General features: G+C 37.4%; 1 protein-coding gene across 7 annotated transcripts in view; it reads left to right on the top strand.

Moving 5' to 3' along the window:
* The window catches only part of SMOC2 (SPARC related modular calcium binding 2), a 150,431-nt gene that overhangs the window by 64,647 nt on the left and 70,472 nt on the right, over window positions 1-15,312 (top strand). For 4 of the 7 annotated variants that reach the window (XM_072856277.1, XM_072856279.1, XM_072856275.1 and 1 more), the window contains exons 5-7: window positions 6,394-6,441; window positions 10,805-10,888; window positions 11,688-11,762. In XM_072856277.1, coding sequence (XP_072712378.1) covers window positions 6,394-6,441; window positions 10,805-10,888; window positions 11,688-11,762 — 207 coding nt within the window. The remainder of the gene's footprint in view (window positions 1-6,393; window positions 6,442-10,804; window positions 10,889-11,687; window positions 11,763-15,312) is intronic. The other 3 variants (XM_072856281.1, XM_072856282.1, XM_072856280.1) reach the window with 1 other exon arrangement.

The raw sequence follows: 15,312 nt of genomic DNA on the forward strand, positions 1-15,312 counted from the left end.
GCCTGTAGGTGAACTTTAGCCAGAAAGTACTCTTCAGACTAATCCTTTTGATCCAGTCTGAAAAGTCACTGTGGAATGACAGTCAGTTATGAAAAATAATATAAAATGTTCAGAAACCTTAAAATCGAGAAAAATGTGCATTCATTTTAATGTAATTATTGTTTATAACTGGATCACATCTTCAGAAGACACATGGTTAGGATAGCATTTATGTGCTTCAATGTATTCTTGAATAGAGGTGCTTTTGCACGTCCAGAGCCGGGGCTTCCCTGAAAGCATGTCTTCATTGCTTTCTCTGCAATATTGATTTGTAGCTTCCTCTCTTTCACTGACATCAGTGAAAAAGGGGTTATGCTGGTGCTGAAAGTTCAACAAGTAATTGTTTGGCAGATGTGTCACAACATAGGGCATTACGTTTGGCTCAAAATGTTGCTGAGTTAGTTACTGTACTTTCACTTTTTCTATTTGTATGCAGTATTATCAAGGAGAAGCTGCAGTGTAGTTCCAGGTTAATTAATAGATTAATATGAGAATTATTCTATCTCTACAGGAACCAAACCCTAGTTCCTCTCAAAGGTATATTCATGTGCCTAGAAGATAAACTGCCAGACTGTTTCAGCTCGTTTTTGGAGGGGTGGGAAGGAAAGTTAGTTTTACAGAAATGCTAAGGAGAAGGTGAGAGTAGCACTCGATTTTAATTTAGTAGCTCAGAGATAAATAGACTGCTCCAGGGCCCAGGTGAGTATGCAGAGTCTGATTTTGCTCCATGGAAGATCATGGGTATTTTTCCAATTGTTATGAGACCCCTTGGGATTATCTATGCACATTTCCTCCCCTGCTTCTATCAGTGCTGTCATGTTTTACTGCTCACCACTTCTCCTTTGTCCCTCAGGAAAGAAGTCCAGGACAGCAGAGTTTGGAAATAGATTTGAAGTGCTAGGGGATTTTGCAGTAGTAGTGGCTAAGGGCTCAGTTTTATGAGGTCTTCCGAGAAACCTTCTCATTCAGCAGAGAAGGCAGCTACAGATTTTCTCAGAAAGTTATAATAAGGCAAAAATTTGCTCTTATATTGCAGAATGAAAGCCTGAAGCACAACTGCACCCCTCTCCCATTTCCCAGTATATGTTCAAAATTGCCATCTGTTTAGGATAACAGAGGTTTTTTTCCCCCAAGACTGTCGATGTTTTCCAGATCACCATTGATTCTCTTTTATACTTTTTTCTTTAGTACCACTGTGCACAGGAATTACAAACAAAATATTAGTGGGTATACTGAAGTTAAGTAGATGTACCCCTGTCTTAACTAGTATTTCAGGGATGCCATTTCTTCCAACACTATTGTCCTGTATTGTCCTGTCTAATACATCGTGTACTTGCCAGCCTCGTTGCAGACATTGCCTTGCTTTTTTTTTGGTATTGCAGGCAGATCTCCTGTAGCGGTGGCATCCTGACATCAGCATGTTTATGTATTTTCACTTGCTTCCGTGTATTCTGCAGGCATGATGCTATAGCTATTTCAAAGACATTTATGCAAATTTCTCAGTTTGCATGTGCTAGACTTTTTTATCCCAGGATCACTTTTGCCACCTTTTCCCTTTAGAGTAGAACGTGCACAGACAATCAAGATGGCAGGTAGAGTCAATTGTGAACGTGCTTTTGTAATGATTTTCTCATAGGAAATGTGATACCGTGGAATGTGTGAAAATTTCTCATTTTAATGCAAATGTTCAGTGTTTCTTTTAAATTCTAGGCTAGCTCTTCAGTAACTTCAGATAAGGTTTGAATACATGTCTAATCAACTGTGCTGCTCCTAAATTATGGGATAATTTCTTGCCTTTCATTTTCTCCCAGTAGAACCACCTTTGACTTTGGTGACTATCCAGGAATAGGAAAGAAGAGCATGGCAGCCTGGAAGAACTTGGATTTTAATAGAGGAAATATGGAACAGAATTTAGGATGGCAGTTAGGAGTTTGGTTTCTTGATTCCATTCCCTATCTGTGCTTTGCATTTACTTTACATTATCACAATATTAGATAGGTCAAACAATCAACCTGTAAGTTTATCTAACTGTTAATATTGGTTAGCTGCATAATGGGATGCTTCCTAAAGTTATCTCAGGTCCTGGGACAGAAAAGTGTCACGTGTATATTTTTTATGTATCTATCTACAATAGCTGTATGAGCAATTTTGTGCTCATTGTGTTGTTCTGGTTGCTCTTATTGAAGCTGCCTTATTTGCTAGAGACACAGGGTGTGGAAGGATGAAAGTTATAATCAGCATTAAAAAATGCAGGACTCCAACTGATTTATGTAAAACCTTCACTTCAATTACTACATCTTTACCTGAAAGAGGCTCTTCTTCCATCCTTTCCAGTTATTCCCACACCGACACTTGGTACTGCTAAAACACACATGATAAATCTCAGAATGCCATTCCACTCCATGGAAATAATCTCCACTGTTGCAGGAGCAGTGGTGAGAAGGAGAGTAAATCAAACACATTCCCTTGACAGCATTAAAAAGAAAGCTTCTTAAAATTGATGAATGTCCCCCAATACTTTCACTAAAGAACACCAGACATAAGAAAGACATTTTTACAACTCCCCATCTCTGTTATCAGCACTGCAGGGAACTGCAGAAATTCCACAACCACAAAGTCCTGGGAAATGGGGCAGAAATTGAGAAGCAGGTGTTAAATTATCATTGGACAATACAGTGTTCACCTATTGTAGGGTTTTTGTGCCATATTAAGTCTTCTGGTCTTCTGCCAGTGAGATTGCAGAGGTATGGACACATGTTTTATTATTCTGTGAAGTAGTTTTGCTGCCTTACAATTAAGATGCCATGATCATCTTTTAAGGCCAAAACACAAGTACTTTTAAAAATTCAGAATTCTTCCTGTCTGTATAGTATTATCATCAGATAATATGATGGAAACTAATATATTTGGGAAGGCAATGAACTTTTTTAGTTTACATTATATTGCTTTTGTTAGTTGTGAAAAATATCCATCCTTGACTTATCTAGTTCTTCTGTCCCAATGCATAGTACTTGCCCTATAAATAGAGTCAGACACACACATATGTGAAATACAGAACAGCATAGGAAGTTTACTGTCCTGTTTCTTGATATCTTTATTCAGTGATTACATATCAAATATTCTTTAGCAGGAGATCAGAAATCATTATCTAAACTGGATAATAGTAGATTTTCACCTTCTCTTTTAAAGCCTAGTCACATATGATCAGAACTATAGAAAATGGATATGCTAAAATCACAAACCACAAAACTCACATCAAAGTCTCTGGAAGATTTATTGTGCTCCAGAAGTTATTAGACTGAAATTGGACAGAATTGTGGATTTTGCAATAAACTAAGGCATGAATATTTCTGCTTTTTTTTAATTCATCAGAATCATAAATGTATAGATAGCTAAGGAAATGTACAAGCTAGAATGGTACTAAATTCTTCTTGTTAAAATAATGCTGCTGAATCTAATATCCCTCCTTGCCCTCTCCCCTTCCATAAATATATTTATGTGGTGATTTGGTTGTTTACAGTGCACTGAAAGCTTGGAAGCTGATTGTATTGCCTAACTTTTAGATAAGTTATAAGTTGCTATTTCTGTTTCTTGCCTAGCTGAAAATGTGAGTGTTCATTGTGAGTATTGAAGATACAATTTGCTAGAAACTTGCAAATGCAATTTCCTATCACCATTTAAGCTAGAAGTACTTCTACCTCAAATATATTCAGAAAATGGTAGAAAAAACTGATACAAGCTCAATAACCCCTCCTCACCTACAACTTGGAGACAACAAGAAAAGTTTCTGCTGCATAAATTGAAAATTTCAGGTGAAACTATGTGAAGGGTACAGATTTCCCTTTATAGGAAATTCTGTGAATATTTTTGTTAACTTCCTAACTCTATTAAAAAAATTAACGTTAGCCCAGTGAACCTAATTTTCCTAGCATTCATCTAATTTCATAGTGAAATTAGATTCACTATGATAAAGTTAGCCTTTGTAAATGCCACTCTCTCCATCCATTAATTTTCCATCAAACTTTAGGGTAAAAAAAAGCAAAGCATAGAAAAAAGAATTCATGAATATCATATAGTCATTATTTCTCACCATTTTACATACAGATGCAGTAACCTGAAGGCATCTTGATGTTAATGAAATCTGGAAAAATTTTTCTGCTTTTGGTTTAAGATGTGGAATATTATATAAATTTCACCAATGTGTTAAATTACTTAGGTATAAACTGAATTTTAAGTTCAATTTGTAATAGTGGTTCTGAATGTTCATAGAGAGACAACACTGGTGTCAAACTGAGGCTTCACTTAACATTCTTTTTAGTGCAAAGGGGCTATCAGTGGCAGTTCATCCCACACATTCCCCATGCTGAGACCTCATTTCTACTCACAAATTGGTGTAAATCACTTTAGTGTGGATGAGAGTCAGACCTAAAATCTTTGTATTTGCAACAGAATTATAATTATACTCCTGTGCATCAAAATTAAATTGAGAAACTACAGAGTTAATTGTAACTGGATGAAATTTGAGGAAAGATTGGATCCACTGGTATTTAGTGCAATTAGAAAAACCTGTAATTTTGTATGCAGTACTTCCTAAAACTGGAACATCTTATTTGAGTTCAAGCTGAGCCTCTTATCAAATTCAAGCCAAGCACCAGAAAGCTCAGATCTTCTGGCTTCAGCCAGCATAAATGCAAGAATCTGCCTTCTCTTCAGAGTGAACAACACGGATTAGTATTGCAGTCTATTTAGAGCAAGCTATCCCAAACATCCTTACATATAAATCCTACAATGATAGTGGCTTTATTTTTCCTGTTCATATTCATACTGATGCATTACTAAGTATATTGAATTTCTGGTGATTCAAACATGATACAATAAAAATACACTACCACCAAAAAAGGAAACAAGTCTAAACTAGAATATTTTTGATGTGTATGTATAAAAGCTGTATTAAAGGCTGAATCCTTCAGAAGGTAATACCATCTTGGCTGCATTGTCATGTATTCATTTATGGAGGCTTTAAAATCAGCATGCCAGGTTTGTGATGTTAGCAGCGTTCCCTTGGGCAGACTCCTGTATCTAAACTTCATGCTGAAGTAACCATCAGTTCAGCATGGTAAACAAGGCCTGTGATTTAGTGGGTTCTCTTATTTAAATTGTCCTTTTAGAACAGATTTATTGTGCTGCAAGGTTTGGGGTTTTTTTCTGTTTGTTTTAAACCCAGTGAATTTAGTTATTCCAGAGGGAAATAAATTAAGAAAATTAAGGCAACCAAATTATTTCACACATTTCTGAGCATCTGTGGGGTATGTGGTTTTTTTTCACTAAAACAGGTGAATGTAAGAAGAAACGATGTGGTAAGAATTGATAGACATGCTTTTTAATTTTTGATCACTCCATGTGGCTCTTCAGAGAGAAAAATACCACTTTTAAACGTGTTTTTAACGCAGCAGACATAGATATGTCGATAAGAAGTGGCTAGGAGTTAGAATCATACAAATGGTTGTAATAATGAGACATAAGCTAGAAATAAGGAGGTATTTCTATTTGAAACCCTAAAGGCAACTACCTCCTGTAAAAACTACTAAGAAAACCAGTAGATTCTCCATTTCTTGATGAGTTGAAATCAAGACTGGATGCGGGGTTCGAGTCCAGGCTGGTAGAATAAGCTGTTAAAACCCATCTCCTGCAAACTCCTTTCCCACCACTGCTGTCTCCTTTCCTAAGGGCCACAGCTCTGAGGACATCTCCTGCAACCAGTTTAGGCTCAAACTCAGAATAAGGCACTGTCCCTGCCTCCCCCAACACGCACACTTTTCCACACCGGCATAGGGTTTCTGGAGGGCCTTGTATGAGGTATTTAAAGCAGAATGGGGAAGTTTTAAATCTAAGCCAGGACAGGGCTAGAGGCTGAAGAAGCCCCACAGAGCAGCTGAGGTGCGTGGGCAAGACTGTGTGTGTAGAAAGGGTGCTGCCCTGCATAAGGAATGGTGAGGAAGTAGTGCTGGGGAGATGCATCTCACTGCAGGACCTGCCCTCAGTGGTCAGTGGGGAAGGGAGACGTTGACTCTGCAGCACGTGAGCATGTTCTTGCACTTGTGTCCATGTAGTGTTTAATGTTATCTCTTTCTCAGGTCCTGCGGTGACCAAGAAGTAGTGTCTGACAGTAAATTGATGGTACACAAATGCAGAAGTCAGGCAAAGCTAAAATCTCTGGTTTGCAAGGGAAGAATTTCCTGATATTTATTGCTGTAATAAACAAAAATGAATCATTAAAGCTGAACTGTGTTTCTTAGAAAACATATTAAAAGTGAAAATAATATTTTTATGGTTAATTCCTTTTCCCAATTGCAGGTTCAGTGAGTGAGAAGCTGCCACAACGAGAAGGTGCAGGAAAAACAGGTAAATATCTCAGCTGGCCTTTAAATGGAAACTAAAATAGCTGTGGGATACAGCACTGTGATTTTCCATAGGTTTAAATTATCAATATGTATTCATCATGTATTATATATGCATATATAATATGTATACATGCATACAAGCTATTCAATTTATGTCTGCATTGTAGATATTTAGTAAACTTATGAGTATAAACGTATATGTATGTATGCATGTATTTGTCTATATGTGCATACACGTTATATTTTTCTAGTCTCAGCCCTGCAGACTGTGCTATTCTGTGCTATTTGGAAAATAACTGTTCTTCCCATAGCTATACTCTGAAATATTTTCCCATACTGTTTGCTTGCCCTGGAGGACAGATTATTCTGTCTGTTTGATAAAGACAGAATTCTGCAGTCCCAAAATCTCAGGAACTGGGGTCCTCGCTTTATTTCCATAGCAATCAGTGCTTGAGTCATCTTGGACCCAGCACTTTGCTCTATATTGTGATTAATTCATCTGATGGCTTACATTCATGGCCACATGATTGTTGTTGTTAGAGATAGGTCATGGTGTATATCTTGTTGGCAGGACAAAATCTGACACAACTCCAACATAGCTGGTAGATTTAAATGAAGGAGATGTCTATGCTCTAAACAAAATTAAAGGCTACACTCTCCAAACACTTAAAATAATTTTAAATTCAGATGAAAATAACATACTAAATGTTGCTGTCAGTTACAGTGGCATAAATTAAATTTAAAGAAGTGACTCGTATTTGTGCTAATGTTAATGACTATCTGTTTGGTTCACTGTAAATATAATTCAAATATTTTTTTTACAGGGACTTTTGCAGCATTCTAGTATACCCAACATTTAAATAAACTATTGTGATGTTAGGTTAAGAAAATCAGTACTTCTTTAAAGGCTAATAATTACAAAGTACTGGAAAATTGTTCCTTCGTGTATTTGCAGACAAATTGTGGGTTCCACTAACCTTAAGTTACCCATTTGCCTTAGGTCAGGACTTTCATTTTCAGCTTTGAACTGAATGAACTATCCCATATATAAAACTTGTCTGGAATCCTTTATTTTTGTTTGTGACTGTGGCCCTGAATGAACAATCATAGAACAAGGAGCTTAAATGAATACAATTTATCAAGTCTCCTTTTGCATCCCATGTATTTGTGTCTAAAGTGACACGGTTACATTTTACTCATGCCCTGTTTTTATTCTCCAGCACAAGCCTGCAGCATGAATGGCTTCTGACCTGGTTCCCAGGTGGTCCTTGGCTTTTGTCAGATGCTGCTAACTTCCTCTCCCCTCCCTTCTTCCAGACAGTCACTGCTCTATGCTTTAAATAAAGTTGTCAGAGACATCACGACCTATTTAGAGACCATCACAGAGTAGTGAACAGGATCGGCTGTCTGAGTTACAGAGCTGTGCTTCGGCTTCACAGTCAGTGTAGTAAAAATATTTTGTAGCTCAGCTTGAAAGGACACAGCAGTAGTTTTCAAAATAACCATAAATGTCCCTGCTCATCTTTCCTCTGCATGTTCCTGTGGAATAACCAGGGGTGCCTCAAAGGGGGTACCTGCCCATACTGTAACCCAGCAAGCTTAGGCAGATTCACCACGTTCTCACTGTTGCAGAGGACATGCTCCAGAACTTCAAGTGTGGTCTTGAGGACTCTACTCAAGAGACAGCATAGACTTAGTCTGAAACACTCTCTTCTTCCAAGATGTCCCAGACAGACTCACAGGAGAAGATGACCTGGTGGGCCATATCTGTTGCAGTTGTGCAGCTTGCTTTCTCCAGGTATTCCAATACTGAAAGAAAATTTCCAGCTGCAGACTTTGGAGGTCAGGAGCTCTGCAAATTTGTACATTAAATTGAACAGGAATAAAGCTCAAAAGATAATTCGTAACGTATCTTCCCCAGTCCTCCAGTTCCCTCCTCCATCCAAGGAAAATATTCAGACTATCTGAAAAGTACAGGTGTCAGAGATGGATCACATCCCTTTTTTTCTGATTCTTAGCTGACTGCAGGACTATGTTCTTGGTGACAGAACTCTGATGGAAAACAGAATGGTTTCTGTTTAAATGTATGCACATATGCACTGGTATGCAGGCGCCAGCCAGGAAGACTTATGAAGTTAACCTAGAAGATATCTAATTAACATGAAGATGAACTGCTCTATGGTTGTGACTCTCTATTGATTGTTCTGAACAATGAAATGCCACATGCCTCTTCATTCTTAACACAAAAGGTTTTTATGAAAAGATGATGTACCTGGCAGAGTGCAAACAGAAAATTAATGCGGGTGTCTTCCTGCAGATTAAGGGTAGTTCAGGAGCTGTTGCAGCTCCTCCAGCTCTGGAGTGAAGTTAATACCTTTTAGATTATACAGATATCCTGTACCGAATGTTTGGTTCATTGATGACCAAAAGGAAACCTCTTTCTTTCTTTTGGGTGGGGGGACCAGAGGCCAGTTTTATGACTCAACCATTAAACATCTGTTGAGTTTTTTTTTAAAAAAATTGATAAACTGTCTTAAATGCTGCTTGAACTAAGTTCAAGAGGCTAATTTTGATTGGGCAGATAATCGCTAAAGTTACAGCATTATATCTGAATTTCAGGTAATAACATAAGATCAAATGTGTCACAAAATGAAATTGTGTACCAAAAGATTAATAGAAAAATGTCATTAAAACCCAAAACCAAGTTTCTGGCTGGGCTTTTGATAATATTTACCTACTGCAAGCCACCCTCTGAAATTCTGGGTTTTCTGAATTCAGTATGATTGATGATCTAAATGTATGTCTTCATTCTCAGTAAACTAGGATACTTGATGGCCTCTCTGAAATTAATCAATGGTCTTATTCCACCACCCAGCGGACACCACAAAAATGCCAGCAAAACTAATAAGAAGTGACAGTCTGTTATGACATTGGAGCAAAGTATCCTGTCACTGTGTGGACATGAAGAATGAGCATTCTTAAAAGAAGTCTCCTTATGCTTTGGTTAAAACATTTTGTAGTGAAAATAAGTTTCTTTTGCTGCTGCTTTGTTTTTGTGAAAAGCATGGAGGTTAGTGTTCCATGGCTGCAAATTTGGTTTTACCTGCTATCAGTATTTACCTGGTATCTGTATTTGCTGTGAACTAGGCTGTGGCCTCCAGAGGGGAAGGTCAGAGTGCCTCCAAATTCTCTGCATGATTTGCATGAAGACAATACAGATTTACAAAAAAACCCTGTGACGGTGACAACAAAGAGAACAGGATGAGGCTGTTCTGAATTGCAGTAGCAAGCAGACATGGAAACAGGTAGTGTGTTAGCCTTAACAGTGACCTGCTGGTCACTGTTATCCCAGTAGAGCTACATGCAAGAGGAAGCTTCTCTGTTACCTTTGGTTCTAGCTTCTATGAAAATGCCAGGAAAACAATCTGGAAACTATGTTGCTCTGAGATCCAGTTGTGAAACTGCAATAAGTGCTAATAAAACCCTTGCATGGAAGATACTGTTTGCTGCGGGATGTCTTGGTCTTGTAGTTAACTCCATGCTACAGGAAACAGCAATGACTGGAAATATGTACTAGCAAGGCCTACTACATCATATTTACCCAATATTTGAAATAATTTTAAATAATAAAAATGTAATAAGGTAAAGATAGGCCTTTGGGTACTGCTCTTTCTCACAGAATGCTAACTTAAATAATTTTTCATCTTGAATTTTTCTTTTCCAGTACTACTTCTGCTGTGTTTTGCTGAACCTAAAATTACCCACATCCTCTTATAATTTCTGTAAATTTTCCTCCCTCTTTTCTTGCAGCAATGGTTGGTAGTGGATGGATTGAGATGGCTGACCGGAGGATAAGAATTATGCAAATGATATTCTGGTTCTTTAATCTGTGAATCTTGCTTATAAATCAGGTTGACTATTAAATAGATCCTGCTGTGCCAAAAGAAACTTCCCTTTCATTTTAAGGTGTCGAACATGTCTGCAGCTACTCATTCGCCTCAGACGGCTTTTGCTTTCACAGGTTTTACCCCTTCTATACATTCATCTAATTACTTCTTTAGAAATGCTGATTTAATCAGTTATAATCTATAGGTATCAACGTCCAGCATTAAAAATGAAGAATTACTGTCCAGGGAGCAACCTGATCACTTCGTGCCTCATCAAAGACCCTGCAATCATTTCATCAACCATAACCTCAAAAGCCATCCGTTTAAAATCCATAGTCTGTAGATGTAATGTATCTATGCTGTGTAGTACCTATAAATAATGTTTAAATTATTGTTTGTTTACCGGCCGGGGCTATGTGCAAATCATTAGTATCAATCACGTATGTACACTTATTTAGCTTACTCTCATAATTGTAGTCTCCTTGCAAATCTTTTCCATTCTGAATTCAGATGATGCCTCAGCTCCCGCGCTGGAGACTCAGCCTCAAGGTGATGAAGAAGGTGAGCATCGACAGGAATTTAACAGTGCGGTATTGAACTATGCAGTGTGGACCGTACACCACAATGTCAAATGCTACCTTAGAGTTAGGGCAACTGCTGGAGCAGTTGCAAGAAATTGCAAGACATTGAAATTTTAACCTTTTTCCAGATAAAGACAGCAAACACAATAGAGTCATTACTTACAAGCAATGAATTTTGTGTGATAGTTTTGAGGTGATACTGTAGCTATGGAGTCCGATATTAGCAATTTTAATTGTCACTACTCAGGGCAGAGACAGGTTTTAAACTTGAGACAGAGTGAAGATTAAAACTGTATAGCCAAATAAGGAAGTTAAATGGTAAATTCTGTCTTCAGCATATTGCCTACTAATGTTAAGGTTGATGTTTTGTCAGGCTTATTTGCCTCTGGGGAAATTCAGTGCTCAGTAAATGGAAAGCTCAAGGCCTACATGCAATGATAGTCCTATATTGTGGCTGCCTTACCACTCACTGCAAATCTCACAGAATCTGATCTGAAATTATTACATATTTTGGGTCCACACTGGGAGATTTTTATTCCAATTAAACATAATTTTAGTCTACAAGTATTTATTTCAACCTTTTGTATGAATGGGATAAGGAAGGAACTATTCATGCCTTTGCATGAATAAAGATTTTAACTGTCCTAATAGAAACTAGTGTACCCTTTTCTTTTTTAGATCCATGTATCTTTAAAACTAGCCACTTACTATTCGGCTGCTAGTGACTTTTAAGAAAACTGTAGCATTTACAAACTTTGTTCTGTTGGTTTTTTTTCTAGATATAGCTTCTCGTTATCCTACCTTATGGACTGAGCAAGTAAAGAGTAGACAAAACAAAACCAATAAAAGCTCAGGTAAGAACTTGTGTTGTCCTTACTTTGCAAAGCTCCTGTGAAGACATGCATTAAGCCTTGTTAAAACTGAAGCCATTTAAGTGAAAACCATTTTAATAACCATTATGCCTCCACTCTCATCATACGATAGTGACTTAATGATTTGCATTGTGATTATTTTGTAGGCTCATGCGTCATTCGTTCCTTTTATATGGAAATATTTTTGGCCAGGCTTTACTGGGTGTAAACTGACATTACTCCTCTAAAGTCTCTGGCTCACATCTGTTTGCATCTGTGAGTGGATCTGACATTTATTTTTGCATCCTCTTTAATTCTCTGCCTCTTCGTTATCTACTTGTATTTTCTTTTTTTGGGGTGATGTGTAGCAAGAAGGTGCTTGGAAAATGACAGTGTGTGTTACATGTGTTTGGTGGTAAATCTTAGGAGGCAAACCTGAAAAGAAATAAACTCCCATCAGAAACCAGCTGTCAGTTAACAGGCAATTGGAAAGACAGTGTGTGTTATCTGCTTTTTGCTACATCACTTATCTGCTATTTACAGACTGATTGCCAGTTTACTGTGAATTAATCATGTTGCCTTTTTTATAATTGTTGAATTTTGGCTTTACTTCTTTTCACCACTCTTTGGAATTGAGCTTTGTAAATCTGGACTAGGAATGTCAGGTGAATGACCTAAGACTAAAGCCCCTAAAATATTGAGATACATTCAGTGCTTTGGTGTACTAAGTTTTGATGCCTTCCTCACTGTTCCTTCCTTTCAGTGGAATGAACTTCAGAGAATCTTCTTGAGTTTCCTGGTTTCTTTTTCTCTGGAAAAATGTTTAATTTGAAAGGAAACATTAATGATACAAGCTATGACTCAGTAAATCACCCAAAAGTACACTTCAGATCCAGTGGAAATTGAAGTTGTGCTTTACATTAAGTACTGTGCTTAAGTATTTTGCTGAATTGAGGTCCAAAAAGATTTAAAAAGACAAGCAATCACTGTAAGACAGACAGACATATCCTTACTAAGAGGTTTACAGATTCCTTTATATAAGCTATTTTTAACAGCAAAACCATAATTATTAATACTTTTTCCTCTCCTTGATGCTCCAGTAGGCACTTAGGAAAGGACCTTAAACAGAGTGTAGATAAGAGTTCGAAGGACAGTTCCATGCTGGAGATTTATGCTGTCATTTGTTTAGTCAGTGTTAGCAAGAACAGAATTCCTTTGGGATTTCTGTTGTGTAAAATACGTGTATAGAAATATGTCACTTTTAGGAGTGTTTATTTCATTTTTACAGTGCTAGAGACTAGATCTAAAGCAAGAATTTTTGAGTTTGCAGTGCAGCTGCTGGAAGCCAAAGCTTCAACACACACACAAAAAAATTAGAAAAACACCAAAGAAAAGGTAGGTTTATTACTGGGAACTTGTAACCCGCTGTCCATCTAAAGACATATTTACAAAGGAAGAGAAGCCAGAAGCATAGTCTACCTGTCTTATGATTGCTAGCCCATGGTACTTTAGCATCAAAAGCATGATTGTGTTGTGTTGTGCTAACAACAGGACTTGCTCACAACTGTACTATGTACAGGGGATCGCTGGAGGGCTAGCACATGCTACAGTCTATGGTGCCGTACCCGGACTAGCACAAGTAAGTCAGCAGACACTACGTAGCCAGCTTTGCTTTAATTTGTAAGCATACCTGGTGGACCAGAAGGGACCACTGCTTTCTCTGCTGTAATTTCTCTTATATATGTAATATAATATAATCAATCAAGGTGAATCTAGGTGCTAAAGACAGTGTCTTCACTAGTTTTACTAAGCAATATCTCTCTTCCAGACTCCAAAAATATAATGTGTGTCAGTGACCGTATATTTACAGGTTGTTTTGATAGCTAAGCCTCACTGATATTCAGTAAACAGGTCTTTTAATGTATTGAAAAAACTAGGTTAGATTTTCCCCTTATTACCTCTCAGAGTGGTGCCAATACTTTTGGGAACGTCCTCAGAGAATGAATTCTGGGCGGCTACGTGTATGGAATGGGAAGGACCTTGTGACTGAATCCACTGGACTGTAAACTAACCACCTTTGGACACCCAGGCTTCAATATAAGGGATAAATACAGATGTCTTCTTTACTCAGTTTGCTTACCAAACTCTGATTCAGACTTGGTCATACAAACACCAGAAAGCTTATTGAAATGTATTTGTCTGAGTAAAATGAGGAGAATGTATGTCTGCATATGAACTGTGTTTATAAAACAAAAGATGAAACACAATTTATTGATAATGGGCTAAATTTTCCTTTGTTGTTCTATAGTAGCCCAAGTGCTTTCAAATAAACTCTTCAGGTGCAAATAACACTATGACCTAGCCCTGCCTGTAGAAAATAACTAAAGAAAAATAATAATGCTAAAAATTTCAGGCAAACTCCAAATATCCTACTTAGAAGCTGACTATTTTAGTCTGTATTGCTTTTATTTTTTCTAGTTTTTACCTGAATATATGTCCTAATATGTCATGGTCAAGAAGTCATGGTCATAAAGAAACTTGTATTGACTTGAGAAATCAATCTCCTTAGGAGAATGTTTTTGTGAGTTACGGATCACGAACGAATACATTAAATTTATTGTACTCATCCTGAATTGGTTTGCTTTTGCTACTCTGCAAATGACCTGCCAGTTACAATTAGCCAGTAAAATCAGCATAAGCTTTTGGGTTTTGGAAGACAGAAAATAATGGTTCAGGATATTCTAGTTTATATTAGTTACCCAGTGCTTTCATTTGATTAAATGAGTCTAAATTAATTTAGCACAGAGTAATGGCATTTGGGAGACTTACAGATGCAGGGCATGAAATTACTGGATTACATATCCATGCTCTATAATGACTTCTAGTGCATATTCTTTTTCTTGGTTCAAATAGGCCTTTGCTGCTCACTAAAGGCATTTGTAGAGTGGTATGTAGCCTATTAGCTTTTGATGACAAAATGTTACTGCTGGCAAAAACCCCATCAACATCAGGTCATGTAATAATAGCTCTGTTTGGTGTGGTGGATTTGGGTAGAAACATCTCAGTTTTAGCTCTTTTTGCATGTTGAAGATAATTTTCAAAAGTTTTTAAAAGATTTTTCCTTTCCAGAATTAGAAAAAAAGTATGCATCTGGTTGCTAAAATAACATAGTGTTTGCTGAGATTATGTTTTATAAACATGCGTTGGCGCCCTTGCAGGTTTTTTGTGAATTTTTTTGTTTCTTCTGGATTTCTTTTTACCCCCACACTCCTCATTTCTTCCTCCATTTCACAGAAAATATTGTGGGTTTGCCACAACAGATTGACAAAAATAAGAATGATAGCAACAGCTATCAAAAATAAACAGAAATGCATTGAAAGCACTGAACATGGGACTATATGGGTTCTGAGTGAGACATCAGAATGTAGCAGCCTACACGCTGCTGTCTGTATGATGTGAGCTCAGTGTCTAAACTCCTGCTGTAGTTTGTGGAGATGCAGTCAGTGCAGTCAGTGGAGCCTAGAGAGCAGCCCACCTAATCACAAAGCCGACA

The sequence above is a fragment of the Ciconia boyciana genome, chromosome 3 (assembly GCF_034638445.1).
Source record: "Ciconia boyciana chromosome 3, ASM3463844v1, whole genome shotgun sequence".
Taxonomy (NCBI): Eukaryota; Metazoa; Chordata; class Aves; order Ciconiiformes; family Ciconiidae; genus Ciconia; species Ciconia boyciana.